Source organism: Elephas maximus, chromosome 10 (assembly GCF_024166365.1).
Source record: "Elephas maximus indicus isolate mEleMax1 chromosome 10, mEleMax1 primary haplotype, whole genome shotgun sequence".
NCBI lineage: Eukaryota > Metazoa > Chordata > Mammalia > Proboscidea > Elephantidae > Elephas > Elephas maximus.
This window is the reverse complement of record NC_064828.1, coordinates 107,196,600-107,217,381: the sequence shown is the minus strand read 5'-3', so window position 1 is coordinate 107,217,381 and position 20,782 is coordinate 107,196,600. Positions and strand designations below refer to the sequence as shown.

General features: G+C 39.6%; 1 protein-coding gene across 1 annotated transcript in view; it reads right to left on the bottom strand.

The window, feature by feature from the left end:
• Positions 1–20,782, bottom strand: part of UNC79 (unc-79 homolog, NALCN channel complex subunit) — a 220,952-nt gene that overhangs the window by 76,074 nt on the left and 124,096 nt on the right. The window contains exons 24-31 of the mRNA XM_049898829.1: positions 18,198–18,399; positions 17,386–17,565; positions 15,895–15,960; positions 7,600–7,886; positions 6,130–6,312; positions 5,383–5,545; positions 2,833–2,982; positions 1,030–2,250 (exon numbers count right to left, since the gene is read on the bottom strand). Coding sequence (XP_049754786.1) covers positions 1,030–2,250; positions 2,833–2,982; positions 5,383–5,545; positions 6,130–6,312; positions 7,600–7,886; positions 15,895–15,960; positions 17,386–17,565; positions 18,198–18,399 — 2,452 coding nt within the window. The remainder of the gene's footprint in view (positions 1–1,029; positions 2,251–2,832; positions 2,983–5,382; positions 5,546–6,129; positions 6,313–7,599; positions 7,887–15,894; positions 15,961–17,385; positions 17,566–18,197; positions 18,400–20,782) is intronic.

The following is a 20,782-nucleotide window of genomic DNA, read 5'->3' as shown; positions in this document are numbered from 1 at the left end:
GGAGCAGAGCCCATTCTCTTAGGAGTCCCTCTTAGTGGGAAAAGTAGGACTAGAGTCTGGAGAACGGTCCTGGCACCCTTACTGCCTGACTGTGTGACCTATGGCAAGCCACAGCCCTCCTCTAAGCTCAGTATCCTCTCGTATAAAATGAGGTCCCTAAGATCTTCACCAGTTCTCAATGTTCCGTAGTCTATGACTCTACTAAAATAATCCTCCCTAACAATTTTTTTTTTTTTTTTAGATCTGAACTGAGAAATAAAGAAATGCACCAAACAGAAGTAGAGTAATTCTTCAAGAGACTGCGTTTTAGGGTGAGGTGGCCTACTGGCTTGCCATTTTTTCAAGTTCTCTTTCCTGGAAACAGTGCCTCCAAGGATGTGAGAAATGGTACTTGAAGCAGGAAATCACAGTGTTGAGACCACATCACTGTCAAGTAGTGCCTATATGTTAGGATCTAGGTTGTAACTGGCATTTTTTAGTTCCTAAGAGTACAGACTGTCCACCAGACTGCTGATATTTGGTAAGTGTATGTAATCAGCTAAATGATTATACAGTCAATTCTTAATCATTGCAAGCAGTCATTGCTTTATTTTTAGCCCTTCACTTTTGTTCCTCCTTTGGACTATGTCATAGCTCACCAAAGTATAGCAAAAAGGAAGGCAGGCAGGCAAAAGAGTTCAAATAAATGGCTTCTGTTGTTCGCGGAAGGCTAAAATGAGATTTGAAATATCTTGATATGAATTACCCATTGTCTCTTATTGCCAAGGGTGGTCAAGGACCAACTTCAGTGTTTAGAAACAACAAATACAAAAATGTTGATGGAGCCAGTAGAACCACATCCTAGAACCACATCCAGATCCAACCTACTCTAGTAAGCAGGAAGGATTCAGAGTGATGATGAAGCAGTTATAATGCCACTCCCTGACATTATAAGATTTAGAGTTGGATGCATATTTAGTGCCAAACCCTGACAGGTAAGATGCACAAACTGGAAGGTAAGACTGGGAGAAAGAAGAGAGAAGGACTCACCTGGATCTTTCTGTTCTCCCAGTTTGTCTAGAATGTTGAAGGAAATGTCGAGGTACTCTCTCTGGATAGCACTCACAGCAATCTTTCTCTGTTTCCTCTGCCTGGGAACAATCTGAATCTTAAATTCTGACTCCTCGGCTCCATCCTCTTCCTCCTTCCTTTCAGGGTTCTGCTCTGTATCCGAGTCAGCACTGGTATCAGGCTTTTCACTGTCAGTTGGATTCTCAGCATCTTCTGGAACTTTTAGGAGGACTGTTTTCGCCCCGACACTTGGAGTCGGCACCCCAGGCTTCCCTTCCACCATGCTGAGGTCAGGGTTACTGTCCATTGATATCTCAGGGAGAGCAAAAGCCTTCTGAAGGAGGTCTCTTTTTTGCTTAAGTGTGAGTGGGCTGCCGCAGGAAAGCTCTGGCAGCCCCTCTGGCTTTGATAATTCTTCGGAGTCTGTGAGGTCTTCCAGAGCTATGAGATCGGAGTCCCTGTTACCTGCTGACTGTCTCTTTCCCGAGTCCTTTGAAGAAAAGTCTTTGGAACAATCCTCCACGCTTACTTGCACAAGGGGAGTCGAGCTGAGGCTGAGGACAGAGGGAGGGCTGGGGATTGACGGGGAGGAGGCGGCATTTTGACCAGAGCCACCATCATTTCCTTGGTTCATCATCTCCTCTTCTTCATCGCTCTCGACTATTCTGAGAGGGGGAAGAGGCTCAAACACAAGAGAGTCGCTGTCAGATGTTGAGACTATAGAGTGTTTTTCAGGCCCTGACGTGGAATCTGAGGACAAGTCTATCAGATCTAAATCCTCTTTAGGGGCAAATCTTACTGGAGAGTCAACTTTCACTTCAAATGTCTCCATGCAGTTTAACCTAACTTCCGGTATTACAGGTCTTCGAGTTTCTTGCAAACTTTCCATAGCTGGGTTTTCAGGGATTTCGGTGTTATCAGGCCGTGTCGCGGAATTCTGTCTGGGACGTCCGTGGTCACTTTGTCTTTGTATGATGTAGGCAGCTTGGGTGGGAGGCTTATCTACGTCACACCGATCTATACAGGACTTCCTACGATGTTCATCTAATGTGAACAAGAGGGAGTCTGCATTCCCTATATCGAGAGATTTTTGTTTTAAAGAGCGCAGTTTTTTTTTCTGAATGCTTTCTTCTCGCACACAGTGTAGAATGCTGTCTTGTAATGCACCCGTTTCTCTATATTCAGCCAGTTCTATTTCACCTGATTAAAACAGAAAAAGCTAGTACTATTTTCCTTGGAGATTTCACCGTTTTTTCCCCTCGTACTTGGGCATACGATTGGCATAAATCATAACCACAATCCCAGCTCCACCAGAAGGGAAAACTGACTTTATGGCCAAGGTTTTGGAAGATTCATTCTAATTTCAAAAACGGGGAAAACTTTGGAATGAAAAAAACCACAATGGCAGTTTGAGATCTTATTTCCAAAATCAGGCTTCAGGATAATTCCTCAGCTCTAGGCGTTTGTGCACAGGAGCGGGGGATCAGTTTTGGCTGAGGCAGATCTAGGAAACTGTATTCAAATCGTATGGAGGAGAAGCAAACATTTTGCAACAAATCAAATTAAGCAATGGCCCTCTAAGACGATCATGACATTAATGATGTATCTGTCAACTCATGTATATATATAGGTGTGTATATATATATACTGTTTGTGCATACATATATATAAAAATCAACGGTATCAAAATGTGTAGTAACATAATAAAATTAAGATTTCACCCCAAACAAACAGTAGAGTACAACATTTCTGCATAAAATTACTAAGAGAAAAAATTCATACTTCTCTGAACATTCATCTCAACCGGCTGATATTTCACCATTTTGCTGCCGCCTATCCTTTTCAATCTTGCAAAAAAAGTTTGAGACTCTTTATTGCAGGGTCCAGTAGGTGTATCATGAATATCAGATTCATCAAAAACACTATCTTCCTCTAATTGGGGAGAGAAAGTCAAAATTACACTTAAGAGGTTATTCTCTCTTAGGCTGTGTCTACACAAGCATTTCAATGAAAGCATTAGGGAACAAAGTCTGGGGTGGCTCCCGCACCAGCCCCAGTCTAACCACGTCTTGCTATTTCATCCAGAAGTCAAATTATCCATACGTTGGGCATAGCAACCTGTTACAGGGTTGCTTATTATTTTCCACATGATCATTGGCAGCATTTTCAAGAGGCATCTCAATATTTCCCTTCCCGGGGAAACTTTTCCAATGTATTTAAAACTAGATGACCATCGATGTCAGCTACCTTTTCTAAGAGTCTGTGACACTGCTCGAACTTGCCTGCTTTTGATGAATTTCCAGGCTACTTTCACAAAAGGAAATTAAATAAAATGGGTGGGTCTTGACCTTTCCAAAAATATATGCCTTCCTGGGATTTGGGAACTGGCATAGACACAGCCTAACAGTACATGCACCTTATAGTTTGTGAATGCAAAATACTGTACTCTACATTTGGTAATGAAACACACAACACACAGAAAAAGCTTAGAAAAGCCACTTGTCATCTCAAAAGCTCCACAAATGATTATGGACTGAAAAAGTAAACAAAGGAAAAAGAGAACAGAAAATAACATTTCCTTCTATTAAATTAAGACTCTCCTCTGAAGAGGTGGCCAAGTGTAAGTATCATGGAGCTCATGAATCCCAGAACGAATCTTTGACTCTGAGGATCCTAAGGCCCCGTAAGCCAATTTGTCACTTGAGTGCCTACTGAACTTGTTTCTATGTCCTCTTCTACCCCCATTTCCTCGCTTTTAAATCCAAGAACAAATTGATCAGGAAATGCTTGCTACTTTGCAACCCACAAAGTTTACCTAAGAAATTTTCTTCTCTCACCCTGTTGAAAGGTCAAAGACCACGTACAAAACAAGAGAAAAGGCTATTAAAATGCATTTAACACAACACTAAATGGAATTAACCTACTGCTGAAAGAGTCATGTCCAACTATATGACAAAATAAGTCTCGGGTGTGATTCTGATTATTTAAGACTTCTTTTAGAAAAAAAAAAAAAATCAGTACAAGGGGGGTACAAAAGCATAGGGTTAAGTTTTAAGGGCTGATCCTGTCCTAACACATGAGAGTCACATGTAAATGAAACTCGGAGCAGCAAATATTAGACAAAATAAACACTCTCATCTTTTTAGCCAAAATGAAAAATAAATGTTAATGACCATTCATATTTTGGAATGGATACCACACCCCCATTGAACTTCCACAAAGATGAGAAAGCCTATCAAATTCCCATGTTTCTAAGGAGATACAACACAATGATACGTTTTTGTTTTTTTTTTTACTTTCACTCTTAAGAAATTCTTTGAAAAATACAGTTTTTCCAGCAAATAGTTAATGCTAGTACCATTATCTAACTTTGAAATAATTCTCCAAATATACTGAATGACAGAGATGGAAAGACCTTAAGATGGTGCCTCCCATCCAGACTAAACCCAGACTGAGGATATCCATAGTTCAGCCAAATATACCCAATTTTCCAGAAACTAGGACCTAAGCTGGTAGATCTTCTTCAGGGAAGATCTGAATGGTACCAGCACTGGCCATGGCCAACCTAGACACCTGGACCTTTCAGCAAAAAATGAACAATGGAATACGGGCTACCATCCAACCTACTGAGAAATTTCCAGTAACAGTCCGACCAAACAGACTGTACTGACACTACAAAGGGTCATCAACTCTTGGCTTTCTCCTAGGATTGAATTAGGTGACGTCACCTTTTACAAGTCAAGTCATCCCCTGACATCCACTAAAGATATATACCTTGGTTCTTCAGCTCACCCCTGGAAACAATCAGGCTGCACTTTTATTTTATCTAAAGTTTAATTCTACTGTGTCCTTTGAGGATAAATTATTAACAGAAAAGGCATTGATATTGGAAATAATTTGAACTTACGCAACAAAAATGTTTCATTTCAGTCACCTTAAATCACTACTTGTTGAATAAAGAGGATAGGAAAGAGCACTTCAGCAATTTAAAATCCATTCAACTTCCGTGAGCACAGAGATCAGGAGCAAACTAAAGACCTATAAGATGACAGCTCCACTGAGGGCTGACCAAGATTTACTTCACAGTCCTAAAGTAAGGTATTTCCAAGTAAGAAAAGGCTTACAACGCTCCTTAACCAAACAGCAAATTTTTTTCTAAAAATTAAGGCAGCAACATTCATGGAAGAAGTTTGAAAATTAATGAACAAATGATTTTTTTTTACTCCAGAATGATATCTGGGGGCTCTCCTCCATCTCTTAAGAAAAGCAGTGTCCAGAAACATATTACATATTCCAGCTAAGTTTGGGATAGAATTCAGATATGTAAAGTACCTTTTTCTTTCTCGCTGTATCTGCTTATGTTACTGTTGTCGCTGCACAGAGGTCCTGCCGTGGCGTGGGGCTTGCAGCTATGATACTGAGCATTGAGTGTATTGACTGTTATATGAATCAGATGCAGCAGGACCTTGCTGATATCACAGTCTCGGTACGGATACTGCTCAATCAAACGGAGGGAGAAAAATATAAATGGTTATTTTTAAGGGTCCGTTTTCCCACCTGATCTTGCTAGATATTTTTCTCAAGGATACAAAGAAATATACAGAAAAGCGAAGACACACATTCTTATCATGGCCTTATTTTTACCAGGGGCCACCTTCTCTTCCTCCTAAACCGAACCACTGACAGCAGTGCATGCCAGTTCATAGCTACACTTCCTTTCAATGTAATTATTTGGCTTAAATATTTGGTGTATGAATACAATGCTAAATATCTTCTTTGTTTTCTGACAGACATAATAATTAATACTCAGATAAAATATGAGATTCTGAGTATAAACAAAGGTTGTTGGTCCATGTCCTAAAATTAATCATTTTCTATTTTAAACATTTTTAGAGTATACACTGGCTTGGTCTCCATTTCTATTTTCATTGCAATAGCTCTTTGCTTCTCAACACTAATTGTACATCATAAGCCTTCCTCTGATGGAAACCTCCAACTCAGTTCTCTTAGGTGTTCTTTTCATGCTGTACTCTCTAAGAGAATGATCGTAACAAAAAAGAAGTGACCTCAGCAACTCACCTTGTAGAGGATGACAAGCAAGGCCTTCAACCACATCTGCCGAATGTGAGGTTTCAGGGACCAGAGGGAGCAACGAGGTGGCTGTTGGAAATAATGCCGAAGTTGAGGACAAGAGCAGTATTTGAGCACCTGAACCACCAAGGGGAGGAGGTGTTTTCCCAAGTTAATGTTATAGTCCATAACCTGGAATAGAAAAAAAAATTAATAATTGAAGGAAAACTACAAAGAACACTTAAAAATCAAAAGAAAAAATTTGAACCCAACAAAAAACTGGAGCAAAATATTTAACAGGCATATCACAAAATATGAATACTCATGGCCAATAAATAAGTGGTATATACTAAAATGTTAGTAAGTTATTTTTGTCATGGCTTTTCTGGAGATTTTTATTTTCATTTCCAAATGTTTGCTTATATTTCTAAACTAAACATGCATAACATGCATTTAGAGTGAAAAAGGGAAGAAAGGAAGGCAAGAAGGAAGGAAGAGAGGGAGAGAAGGACGGAAAGAGGGAGAAAGGGTTGACCTGGTATCTGAAATGGTATATCCTCTTTCCATCACAGACATCTGAGTATCAGTGGTGATCCACCCGGTCATCAGCATCAGCTAGGGACAACTACATACTACTGCTATCACTTTGTTTACCTGTGTTCATTATATTATAATCTATTTGAGCTAATTGATAATAATAGCTACCATCTATTGAGTTCCTGCTATGAGACTGATTATGGTGCTTTGCAATATGTTGTCTCTGTTCTCTCAAAAAATATTTGTTACCAGTGAGCAAGCAAGCAGAGAATGTCTAAGGCTATAACAGTTAATAAGTGGTAGTGCTGAAATTCATATCTGGTCTCTCTAGCCTGCAATCCTATGCCCTTTGCGGAACAGTGCAGCCATCCTGGAGAGTGATATTTGTAGCACTGGTCAAATTAGGCATACATGTACCCCACGATCCAGTAATTCTGCCCCAGGATCCATATTCCAAGGGGATTTCCACACTGGTCAATAAGGTACATGTACAAGGATGTTCATCACTGAGCTGTTTGGGATAGTGAGAAGTCGGAAGCAACGTGAGTGTCCATTGCTAGGGGAATCGGTATGTAAAGTATGGTAGATGTATACGATGGTATAAAATACAGCAGTAAGAAGCAGTAGACAAACATGGACAAATCCCTGCATGTACCAATGAAGTAAGTTGTAAGATTAACTCAACTTTCTCAACTTGAAGCCAAGAAAGGAAAGCAGGAGGAGGGGACAGAAACAAAAAACTCCCACACTCCTTTCATAGCACCAAGCTTCTGAGTGTTACTCAACTTTGTATTCCCCTCCACACACCCCGGCCTAATACCAAGTAACCCAACGACGTGCACAAGCCTTTACACTCAACCAATGGTGGCTAAGAAGAATTTAATGGTTTGGTTCTACTAAAAACCTAATGGTGTGACCTCCGAGAGCAGTTATTCCACTTACTTGGGCAATTCCTGCAATGAACGCATTAAAGCAAGTTGACAGGCGCATTTTTTGAGGGGCAATCATGAAGCAACCTTCCTGTTGGTCATAGCCAAGCAAGACATACAGGTGCCGCTTGACTGTGTTGAAGGCCTTGGCACTACTGATGTCTGACTCAGCACTGCTCTCATCCTTGGCCATGAACTTCATGAGTACTGTAATCAGCTGGTGAACTGTCTGGTGGTCTATCCCAGCATCCTCTGGGAGCAGGTCCTTGATGGTGTTGTCATTCTCAGGAGACTGTTGTCCTGTCAGTACAAGAAAGGCCATCAGTGGGCGGCTCCCCCACAAAGAATTCACACTGAAATCTCACTTAGGTATTGATAAAGCAGCACCCTTTCTGCTTCCACTAAATATTTAAAGTTTCTGCTTTAGATGTGAAACTGAAAGACACAATATGGCCTACTAAGCAAAGCATTAATCTAGGGGCAAAAGTTTTGTGTTCCTTAACAACCAAGTTGGTCAACAACCAAGTTCATTTCCTGGAGTAATAAGGGAGTGGCAATAAAATTAGAGCACTACGAAGCAATAGCGTGCTATCCTTGAACAGAAAGACAAATATCTAAGTAAACTTGGCATTTTTTGTTAATTTTTAGTATCTTGGCAAGGTTTTATCCCCAGGTAAAGAGAAAGAGAAGTTTCCCTTCAAGACTTAAAAAAATAAACACATAAGGATAACAACAAAATAATATTCTAAAACCCACTGAGCATGAAAACACCCATTGGGTTATTCTGCTTTGTTAGCATATCTATTCAGAAGTCAGCTGGTGCAAAAAAAAAAAAAAAAAAGTTTTCTTTTCCAAATCTTCAGAAAGATATATTAGCAGTGTGTACTCTTTGAGTGATAGAGCCAAAGTTATAAATAGCAAATTATAAGCCCTACTGTGTGTGTGAAAAGCATACAGGTTGTGGGGGAACAAAAAGAGAGGAGCATGAACTCTGAAAAACACCATACGAAGGTGAGCTGAAAAGTTCACACAGGAAGAAAAAACTACCTTAGCACCTCGATTTCCTCTTAGTCTAATAAATAATTACATATGAGCTACCCCCTGACATTGACTATTCTGTTATTTTTCAAAAATGCCCTTTGGTTTTCCTGCCCTTTCTGGTTTGGGGTTAGGGTTTCTGGAGGAGGAAGAGTGAGATTTGCTCTTCTGTATTTATGTTTTGAGACTTATTCAAAATGCCCTTTACATTCTTGTCCATCAGAATTTCTAGACTGAAAACAAATTATTTGCCTGGTGGGTTAGACCAGCACATTCTCATCTCTCATCCTGAGAGGAAAAGCTCTAGTAAATGGTGACAAACTTTGATCATGAACCGTTATAAACCAAACCTTGGTTACATCTGTTGTAACTATGGCATACAGGATGAGACAAAGAGCTAGATGCTAATACACAGCCTTACGTCTTCAATTAACACGGCAAAATCTCAGTCTTCCAGGACACAGTCAAGAGAAGCAAGATATAAGAAACACTTGTCTCAAGCCAATACACTTTTCTCTGGAGCAATGGCATGAAGTTAGTCTCAAATTCAGAATTTACTAGTTTAAAACTGCATATAAGGTAACAAGCTTGGTTGTCTAGTTTCCCCAGACGATCAGGAGGAAGTTAGTCTGTCCAAAAGTGACAATTCGAGAAGGGACAGTGGACAATGAGTGAAGAGACAGCAGAACCAACTTAGTCCAAGAGCCTCTAACATATGGGGAAGTCGTCTGACACACTTGAATACAACCTTGGAACATTAACATTTTCTGTCCCACAGAGTCTGTTCATGAGCAAATGGATGTGTGCAATATACTTTAAAGAATGTTTTTACCAAAGGTTATTAAATAAAACCTAGAGATTTGTTTATTGTAGTGTTTTACACGCGAAAAGCGTTCGCTAGATTGATAATATTATCGTTATTGTTAGGCATGTATCGACCACCAGAAAAAAAATCAATGTGAGTTGAGTACCCTATTTCACTAAAAGGTTAGAAATGTGAAACATCACTTCATGTTTTATCTACATGTTTGAAATGTAGGATCCAGCCAATATATAAATCCTTGTAGAACAAAAAAGAAAACGTTTAGAGAGCTATCTTCTCAGCATTGAAAAATATTTAATCTTTTTTCCCCCCCTCCAGAGTATTACTTTATACCTAGAAAGAAGTTACTGCTTCAAGCAAGTTTGGGCCAAGAATGTGACAAGAAGACCCAGGTGCCCTGCAGGGTTCAATGTTATTGTAGCAGCAAGCGATGGCTGTTACAATCTAGCTTCACTTTTCAATTCATTTTAGCTCTAGGAGGCAAGAGGTAAGACAACATGTATCAGTGAGTCCCCCTCAGCCACCTCCAAGTCCAGACAGGCTTGACTCTAAAGCCCCCAAATTAAAAGTAGAACTGGGAAGGGGCACAACAAGGAGCCCAGCCCCCATTTCATTTTATCCAAGTTCAAGTCTAGAAAATAAAGCATCACAGTTCAGCTGAACATTTCAAAACTCCTCTTCCCATTACAAGTAGATGTGTTTTTAAAAGGTGTAGAGGCCTTAACTTTTCCCATAAAATCATATTTTCCTATTAAGTATCATCTTATAAATGCCTTATTCTTGTTTTATTCACCTCAATGATCTTCAGTGCTTTAAATTTAACTTTGCCTCTCTTAACCTTGCTCGTCCTGAACAGCCTGTGGTGAGTGACTAACAAATTGTCAAATGTACTGAAAAAAAGTATTAGTTAATGGAAACTTTCACATAAAGCGAGGAAACAAACAAACAAAAATCCCTTCTCACTCCAATAATTTACCCCTCCAGTTGCAGGCTTTGTAAGTCTGAGCTTTGTGTATTGGTCTTTCATTAAAATCGAGGAAGCTTGTAACTAAACGATACACTCTTCATAAAGAAGAGTTACCTTAATCAAGTCTTTACGAAAAATGAGCTGTAGAAAAGCTGAAATTTCCTCTATAATTTATAAAGACAATATTACTGTTTTAAGTATCTATAAAGGGTACAAAATTTCCATTTTGCAACTAAATACCTATAAGATTTTCTCTAAGGTGTGGCAATTAAAACACTTAGTAGTTTTGAATTCCAGTCTATGAAATTCCTCTTTCTGTCTTAACCATAGGGATTTAATATGTGAAGAGGTTTGATTTTATTGTTTCTATAAAGAAAAATATAAGTATTTTTATAATCAAGGAGGCAGAGCTATCCGACCCTAACTTTAATGTGAACTGGCTCCGTCGCTGCTTGTCCATACGGTTGTACCACTGACCGAGCCCCCTAAGTGTAACACAATTTTATAGATCCAGGTGGTTTGAAACCAGGCAGGATCAGGATTTGCATCTCCAGACTTACCTCCTATTTCTTCACCCCAAGCAGTCCACATTCTTACAAGCGGGACTACTCGTGGATCTCAGGACGTAGCCAACATTTTCCCACCGTCATGTCTTCACTCACAATGCTCTCCTCATCTTGCACGGTGCTCCTCCACCCCCCACCCCCAATTCTAGCCTGTGGGTCTGGTTTCCAGAAGCCATTCTTATTACATATGCCCACCCTCCTCTCAGCAATTGGATGTGATCCCTGGATTCTGTGAATTTTTCCAGACAGGAAAGGAGGCAAGACAGGAGAGAGAAAGGAGGAAGTCCTTTAGCACATCCTAGCTCTCACATCACCACAGAAACCTATGAGTCGGAATTGACGCCACAGTAATGGGTTTTTGTGTTTTTATCTCTCATGTGGCAAATAACCAGAATGCAAGGCCAAACTATTTTCACTTATTCCCTACAAGAAGACAGGCTCCTTGAAGGCGGGGCTATGTCTTACCCATTTTTATATCCCTTGCAGAATATGGAACAGAGTCTGACAGATAGTACATGCTCACTGTCAATAAAGATCTGTTTAGTTGAATTGAATTTAAATATTCAGACCTTGTCTTCTATGTAGGAAAGAAACTGATGAAGTCCCAGAGCAGTAGGGAAGTGGCTCGGGAAGTAGGGAAGACTCCTCTGTGCAAGCTGACTCACTGACCCCTCTGCCAAACCAACAAGTGACAATTAGGCACAGAAAGAAATGGCTCTTGGTCCGAAAGCTTATTGTGTTTGATCCAGAGAAGTCAACAAACACTACAAATGTGGTTGTCTTATGTCGGCAGTTCTGATTACACTACCTCACTGATCTCCTCAGCTCATCAATGCAGCTTCAAGCTTTGTTCACAGCACTTGTGTTGTATGTACATGCAGCCATGAAAGGGATGTGAGCTCAGGCCTGTGACTAACTCCACACCCACTTATCTCCCCAGCCCTGCCTTTGCCTCTCTGTACCCCACATCCTGTTGCCAGACCTCATCTTATCCACTAGTCAAGGTCTAGCTGAAAAGCCCTCTGTCCACAAGGCCTTCCCTGGTGCCTCCAGTTGGCAGAAAGTACTCTTCCGACTGCATTTGACATGAGCCATCCTGTAATATTATCACTTTCACTTCAGATGAGTTTACTTATGTTCATAATCCACCTCTCTGGCTTGACTATAAGGAAGTTGAGAGTATAGAAACTTCTGAGGGATCTTTGCCTTCTTCCTATTTCCTAGAATGGCAGGTGCCTAACATATGTTTGTTGAATAAAAATGGTCATTTTCCCAAAACATAATTTCAAACAAGAGCATTCCTACAAAAGCAACTATACCCTTTGATTTATTGGATCTTAATGATCAATAAGCATCCTACAGGCTAATTAAAAAAAAAAGAAAGTGAATTGTAAATTATCCGTAGAAAGAAAGAGAAAGCCCAATGAGAAATTTCTTTTTTTGAATTCTAGTCAGGGACACTATGGGGAGGCAGGAAATGTCAATACAAGAGACAGTTACCAATGCAACTAGTATTGGGCACCTTCTCTTGCAGATACAAGTTTAGATTGAGGATTCTCAAGGTTTCTCTGCAGGCTGGAGTGGCACTGGGATATCCAAGCCTTGTAAGGGATTGGATGGCTTGGACCAATCTGGGGGTCCTAACTGGGAAGGTCCTTCAGTCTGGACTTTCATGGGCTTATGCCATGCTGTAGCAGGCCCAAATGCCTAGGTCAGCTTTATAACTAGACTGGCGCCCACATGCCCTACAGGGCAAAACTATTCCCCTGGGACCATCAAGAGTCGTTAGAATAGGAAGAAAGCAGGTCGAGTCTCCTAGACTCAAGTCTCAGTTCGCCCCTAACTGGTTAATTATATGTGACCTTGAGTAAGTCATCTAGACATAACTACTTCAACCCTCAGTACCTCAAGTTTTCTTGTCTGTAAGTAAAGTGACAAAATAATAATACTTTACATATATTCAGAGCTGTCGTGAAAATTGAAATGAGATGATTTGCATAAAAATACTCTATAGGTAAAGAGGTATTCCTTCTATCAAGTATTATTACTATTGTTACTATATACCTACTGTTGTTTCTTCATTCCAGGGAATGAGAAACAAGATATCGTTAAGCTGTCTGTGCTCACACGGGGTTGATAATGTTCTTTCAGTATTATGCTGATATAAACCAAACCAAACCCACTGCTGTTGATTCTGATTCACAGAGACTCTATAAGGCAGAGTAGAACTGCCCCATAGGATTTCCAAGGCTGTAATCTTTACAGAAGCAGACTGTTGCATCTTTTTCCCACAGAGCCACTGGTGGTTGCGAACCGCCGGCCTTTTGGTTAGCAGCCAAGCACTTACCCACTGAGCCACCACAGCTCCAGTTGTGCTGATACAGCATGCCATAATTGCTACATTATATGCAATTAATTCCCAGCACATGTTCCGGATGTCCAAAGACAAAGAATCCCTGGTTCTCATAGTATCAATGAAAATAGACCTTACACCCAACTATAATTACACAAATTTCAGATTAGTGAGTGGAAAGATCTTACATTTCATCAAGTAGGATAAATGATGGTGCTGCGCTCCTACTTGCATTTACCATACATGCCTTTAGGAGAGATCTGGACATCTGAATTTGAGACCCCAATCTGCCACCAATAAGCTTGTGAAACTTGTTCCTTTCCAGGAACCTCAGTTTCCTGTTCTGTAACATGAGAATATCAACATATCCCTAATGTTCCAGCTCTAATAGCCTATAAATCTTACTCATATACACAAAGGCCTTTGATTTGATTCATAAAAGTCACAGAGGAGTACAGCTCTCTGCTAACCTTGCAGACTATACCTTCTACAGAAGTGTATTTCTGTTGCAAAGCTAAGACCAGAGAGTCATGGTGGTTCAAATGTAGGTAGTTGTGTGTGCAGTCGAGTCAACTCTGACCCACAGCGACCCTATAGGATAGTGTAGAATTACCCCCATAGGGTTTCCTAGGCTGTAGGTAATCTTTACAGAAGCAGATCACTAGATCTTTTCTCCCTCAGAGCAACTGGTAGGTTTGAACCGCCAATCTTTTGGTTAGCAGCCAAGGGCTTAACCATTGTGCACCAGGGCTCCTTGTTCGAATGTATAAACTTCTAAGATGCTATAAGTCCAATGCCAAAAGTTTCAGCCTAAAGAGCAATTAAAATTAAGTCTTGCTGCCTAATTAGAGGGCATCTGCTGTATTTCGGGCCTGTTCAGTGAGAGGTCTTGCACAGAGGAGCTCAAGTGTTTGTTAAGTAGCAAGCTTTTCAGTTTCTATTTAATTGCTATTTTAAATCATCCTGCAGTCTTATGATCATCTTGGCCTGTCCCTGCTTCCAAGTTGAAACATTCCATGTCCAGTAAACACGAACGCACAAACGGAAAACTAGGCTGCAATTCCTTTATACGCTGGGCCAGCTCTTTCCAAGCCTGAGTGAGTTTTGCTGATTGTGGAGCCGTGTAAATTTCCTCTCTGGAAGTTTTTAGCTTCAAATTTAATTTAAACACTGGCATCGTCTGTCCCTTTTCCATCTGGTCGCCTTTGGTGGGATAATTTGATGCCTGAAGGCTTTCCTTAACTTCAAGTGTTGTACGTACACGTTTTCCCAAAGAGACGTTAGAGGACTCGTTTGGTTAGATTGTTAAAATGAGTAACAATTTTTTTTTTTTTTAAAAAAAGGGTTTTCAATTAAACCTTAAGACAAAAAGACAAAAGAAGGCAAATACAGGCATTTTATGAAATTGCCTGAGAACAATCTCAAAAAGGCCTTACTGAAGGGGAACTGGAGAGAATTTGCATTTTAATGAAGCTCAGAATCAGAAGTTTTTGTTTTTATTCCTTTTTTTTTTTTTTTAAATCACAACACCGAGTGATGCGTAGAACAAGGTAGAAGGACTCTGCCAAGCGGCTTTTATTCCGTTTGTCCTCATCAATTTAAAACAGAAAAATACACTTTGGCCGATATCTGCTAGTTGCCTTCATGATCTCTGGGGCTGTCCCTCTCCTCCTCCTCCTCCTCCCATCCCTCACTCCCTCTCTTTCTAGCTTCGTTTTTATAACATACAATACACATGGTCTTAAAAGTTTCCTTCCTTGAAATTTTCCTTCTGAGTGTCAGTATCATTCTGAAAAGTCTACCTTAACTCTTATCCTTAGATGGAAAATCCAATGTTCTATAGCAGGTTGGTGTTACCAGATTTGTGGGTTTTTTTCCCCCCCAATAAGTTGGTATTCCAAATCTTCACACTCTTCCTAACAAGTCATGGTGCCAATCATGTGGATAACATGTAATCTCTTTGCCAGGGTCCCTTTAACCCTCAGGTGACTTCATGATAATATGTAATATACCATGAAATATTGAATGACTATTACACTGTCCCATGCTAATGTGGTCCTACAACCCTTCAAACAATAGCAATCCTCCTCCTTTCTCTGAGAGCCAGAGCAGGTAGAGTTGCAAAGGATCAGGAATGGCTGAGGGGATGAGTGGATGATGGTGGTTCCAATGCATACTCTTTTACAGTGACAGTGAAATGTATGTTTTTCCAAAAGCAGATATATATAAACATACATATTTATATGTGTAAATCCACATACAAACTTAAGTACTGTATGTAATTCTCGTCATACTGGCTGTCTGGGAAAAGGTGCACAAGCGGGTAACAGGATGCTTCTAACTGAACCAAAAGTTACCTGGACCAAAAGTAACCTGCCAATATTCAAATGGAAAGAATTGTTATATCAGGGGCTCAAACACTTGAACGTCTGTGGTAAGATCCTTCTGAGTTTGCAAATCCTAAGTATCTCACTCCAGTCCAGTTAGAGACACTGCATTCTTTACCTTGTCCACCTGTGATAAATACTTGCATACAGCCCTTCAACGCCGGAAGTACCCACCTGGTGTCTGTTCGGGTGTCCCACCGAGAGCTGGAGCAGACTGCTCATGCCTGGTCAACCTCACAGCTTAAAAATCAACAACAACTCTATTTAAATAAGCATTAAAGACAACTTGAGCCTAGAAAATATACTCAGTGCTAACTGTATTGAATAGCAAGGGCAAGTTTATTTTTTCCTATTTGTAATTAACATCACATAAATGATGTTTATGTAACAAAAATTTGGGGGCTTTATCGGAACTTCAAGAACATCTTGCAATTTTATTCAATTCTCAGTCTTCAAAATTGTCATGTGAATCAATTAACAAGAAAATAACAACAAATAAATGTTATATCCCAGACTGGTCCATTAGGTTATAAAAGAGCTGAGAAATTCATATAAATCATTATTATTTATTTAATCTAAATGTTGCTTTCTAGGATCTGATTCAGTTTCACCTGGAACCTAGCTCTATGGCAGGTTACTCTGAAATGGCTATCTTTAATTATCTGTACTCCCTGAAAAGCTGGGTTACTGACTGCTTAAAGGGCTTTCACTGACCCTTCCAATGTGAAAAACATCACATAGACTGTCACAAAATAGAGAAAAATGTAATAAATCAAATCACATCATAATTATGATTAAAAATGATTGTGTTGCATAAGGCTGTCTTCTAATAAATACCCGTGGAAGAGCGAACCTTACAGCTTCCGACAGGATAGGGAATCTGTTTTATGGAGTTATTTTATCAATATCATCTCAGTTATTTAATTATTTAGTAAATTTTATAAGTTAGTAATATGTTTAAAATACACTCATGCATTAATATGGTGATTTAGTAATACATTTTTAATTGTTGTTCTATTAGAGTTTTTCTAGTCATTTGTTAATTTAAGAAAAATTCTGTTCTCCTTAAAAGTGTGATACAAAGAAAGACCTTTAGAAAACAGCTATATATGGCCCTTTATAAAAATTGTCAGTGATGTTTGTTTTTATTTACAAATTACCTTATGAAGCTGGGTGTGAATTCAACTTCTCCTCAGCTTAATTTTTCTTTTTCAAAAGCAATCATTACTATTGGTTTGCCTGGGGGATTGTTGGCTGCTTCTATCATGCTTGAAAAGAAAATGTATTCTAAATTTGAACTCTGCCTCCTTAGCTGTCATGGGTCCCATAAAAATCTCATAGAAGAAGCTCTTGGGTTACAAGGCTGGTGAGGCAAGCGTTCATATTCTAGGACTTAGGAACAAACGCTGCTTCTAACTTTTATGCCAAGTGTTAACGAATTTGCTGCCTTCTATATTTCAAAACGGGCTTCCTCCCCAAACTGGAGAAAGCCGTCCATGGCCTTTAACTCCTGCTGGGGTGATCCTCTAGGGAACCTGAAAGCCAAGCCTGCTGAAAGAGCTCCATTCGCTAAATATGCTACTCTCTGTGAACATTCAACATGGCAAGTCAGCCTCAGAAAGGCAGTAAACGGATTTAGTGGAAAGATGGGAGAAGATACTCAACGGATTTTGGAGGTTAGGGTTTCAGGAAGGGAGAGTGCCCTCTTGGATTCCGCCGGCCCTTTCACGCTGTCCCTCAGGGAACGCACACTCCGCTGGCGGTTCCTTGCAAAGCGAGCCCTCTTGATCTTCCACAGCGCTGCATCGCTGAGATTAGCAACGTTTGTCCTTACAGCAGTGATAGCTTTGCGAAAGGAATTAAAGAAGTTATCATTTTCCTTCGTTGGCTAGTCTGAAACAATCTACCTGTGGATATTTTTCATATTAAATTCTCTCATGGATGTATGAGTTATTCATCTCCCTCTATGACAAGGCATAGATAAGTAATCATGACCACTGCCTACCATGACTAATGCCTATCATTTGTTTCTTTACACCATAAGATTAAATTATTTAATTTTGATATCACAGGAGCCATAGTTGAGTAACTAAAATCTTCCCCATTTTATTTAGAGCCACAGGTAACTGATCAATAAGCATGCAGGAGTGAGTTTGCGAGGTACAAATATATCTCACGAAATTGCTCACAAACAGCATTATAAACACAAATGATTGAATAATATTTAAGATACACACAGTTACAAAAGGATTATCATAGGACCACAAGGAAATGGTAAGAATCCTGATTTTGATGCCAAAATTTGGTTAAATCTGTGAGTTACTACAGTAGATACTCAATAAACATCTGATGAACCAGTACCTGAAGTCGAGTCATCCCCCATAATGGGAATTAAACTGCATGCAAGCTTCTGGTTTTCTAGTGAGCACAAGAATAGGAACTATGACTATTGAAAGCAAGTTCTTTGTTTTACTTACTTGTGGGAAAAGGGAATTCTTTGTTACAATCCAAATGTAGCTGAGCTTCCAAAGAAAGCGTCTCAAATCTATTGACAAAAAACTCCCAGCTCAAAGCAGGAATATCTTGCTTAAGAAAATGCAAGAGTAAAAGCTTACTCAATATTGTGGGTCGGTCTTTAACCACAGTATCAAACTGGAAGTCGAGACAAAGACACAGACCCTGCGGAAGAGCAGCAAAAAGATAAAGTCGGGAGTAAACTTCTAAATTACTTCAAAGTAAATACATTAGACTAAGACAATAAAACAGGTTTTTTTAAGACAATAAAACAAGGCAACATCTTCAAACCCTGCTTACAATGTGGAATGATCCAATCGAAAGAAAAAGATTGTAAAGTTTAGTAGAAAAAAAAAATGCAGATGAGGTGCTTCCCCTAATTGTAGAATATCTCTTTACTTTTGATTCAGAAATCTGAACTAAACATAACTGTCTTTTGTTTTCTAATGCAGTAAATGACAACCACTTAATCCAAATATCTGTAAGCCAATATTTCTTTCTTCATGTTGCTAGTTTCCATTAAGAGAAACATACTTTCAAGGCTACATTTTAGGATACGCAAGAAGATGGTCTTCAAATTCCCTTTCAATCCTAAATTCTATGATTCTAAAAGAAAGTAAAGTCATCTTTTCTTCTTGCAATGCAAATGGAAGATAGAATCTTAAAGTTGGAATGGATCGAGCATCCATTTCCCTGGTATAGGTGTCCACCATTCCCCTCTTATTAATAGCATGAAACATAAAGGTGTAACTCATCTGACAAACTCATTTTTTCATTCAACTCTCTTCTAATGAGTGCCTCCTATGTTCCAGGACTGAACCAAGGATAGGACATACACGTGCAAGTGCCCGGCTTTATTAAGATCGACAGTGAAAAACCATCCAGAAAACAACTGAGAATTTTACAAGGGAGAACTGGATCCACGGGGAACATAACCTTAAAATAATTTTGCAGATGCTGCAGAGTTCGCCCTTTCTTCTTGGTCTTAAACTACAGAAAGAACATTTACACTGAACTGGGAGGCAGTGTGTACACACACACTCTTACTCACACAGACAGTTAAGAACATGGACTTTGAAGAAATAACCTCTGCTTGCGAGAAAATTGGAGGGACTCTGAAAAGGGTTTAATATCCATAATATATAAAGAACTTCTACAATTGAGCAACAAAAAGATAAACAACCCAATCAAAAAATGGGAAAAGGACTTGAATAGACATTTCACCAAAGAGGATATACAAATGGCCAACAAGCACACGAAAGGATGTTCAATGTTATTAGTCCTTAAAAAAAACAAAAACAAGCCTGTTGCTGTCAAGTCAATTCTAACTCATAGTGACCCTATAGGACAGAGTAGAATTGCCTCACAGGGTTTCCTAGGCTGTAATCTTTACGGAAGAAGACTGCCACATCTTTCTCCTGCAGAGCAGCTGGTAAGTTCAAACCGCCAACCTTTTGGTTAGCAGCCAAGCGCTTAACCAGTGGTTCGAACCAAGGCTCCCCATTAGTCTTTAGGGAGACGCAAATCAAAACCACAGGGAGACACCATCTCGCACCCACTAGAATGGGTAGTATCAGAATAACGGAATAAGGACTTGGAGAAATTGAAACCATCATCCATTGCTGGTGGGAACGCAATGGTATAGCCACTGCGGAAAATAGTTCGGCAGTTCCTCTGAAATTAAAGACAGAACTGCCACATGACCCAGAAATTCCAATGGAAAGCAAGAATACTAACAGAAACCTGTAAAGCAATGTTCATTGCGGCACTATTCACCATAGCCAAAGGGTGGAAACAATCGAAGAGTCCATCAACAGATGAATAAACAAAATGTGGTATCTCCGTACAATGGATTATTACTCAGCCAGGAATGAAGAGAAATGAAGTCCTGACACATGCTACAACATGGATGAACCTTAAAAACATTATGTTGCGTGAAATAAGTCAGTCACGAAAGACAAATATTGCATGATCCCACTTACATGACATAGGCAAATACACACAGACAGACCAAAGTTTATTAGTGATTACGAGGGGTAGGAAGGAGGGGGAAAGGGAAGTCATTGCTTAGGGAGCACTGAGTTTCTGTTAATGATGGCAGAATAATTTGGAAAATGATAGTGGTGATGGTTACACATAGAATGAACCTTAACAGTGTCAGTGAATTGTACATGTAAAAATGGTTGAATTGGAAAATACTTTGTTATATATATCTTTACCAAAATAAAAACAAATTATTATGAAGCAAAAAAAGAATACATTATTACAAGGTAGGCCTGAGTTTACTCTGCCATTTACTAGCTGTGTGATCCTGAAAACAAATTACTTCAACTCTCTAAGCCTCAGCTTCTCTATCTATAAAATAGGAACACACAAAAGGTTACTGAGAGGATTAAATGCAATAATGCATGCTGGCACATTTTTCATACGCTGCCCTGGGAACATAAAACCCATTGCCGTTGAGTTGATGCCAGCCCACGGCAGCCCTACTGGACAGAGTAGAATTGCCCCATAGGGTTTTCAAGGAGCGAGCGGCTGGTGGATTCGA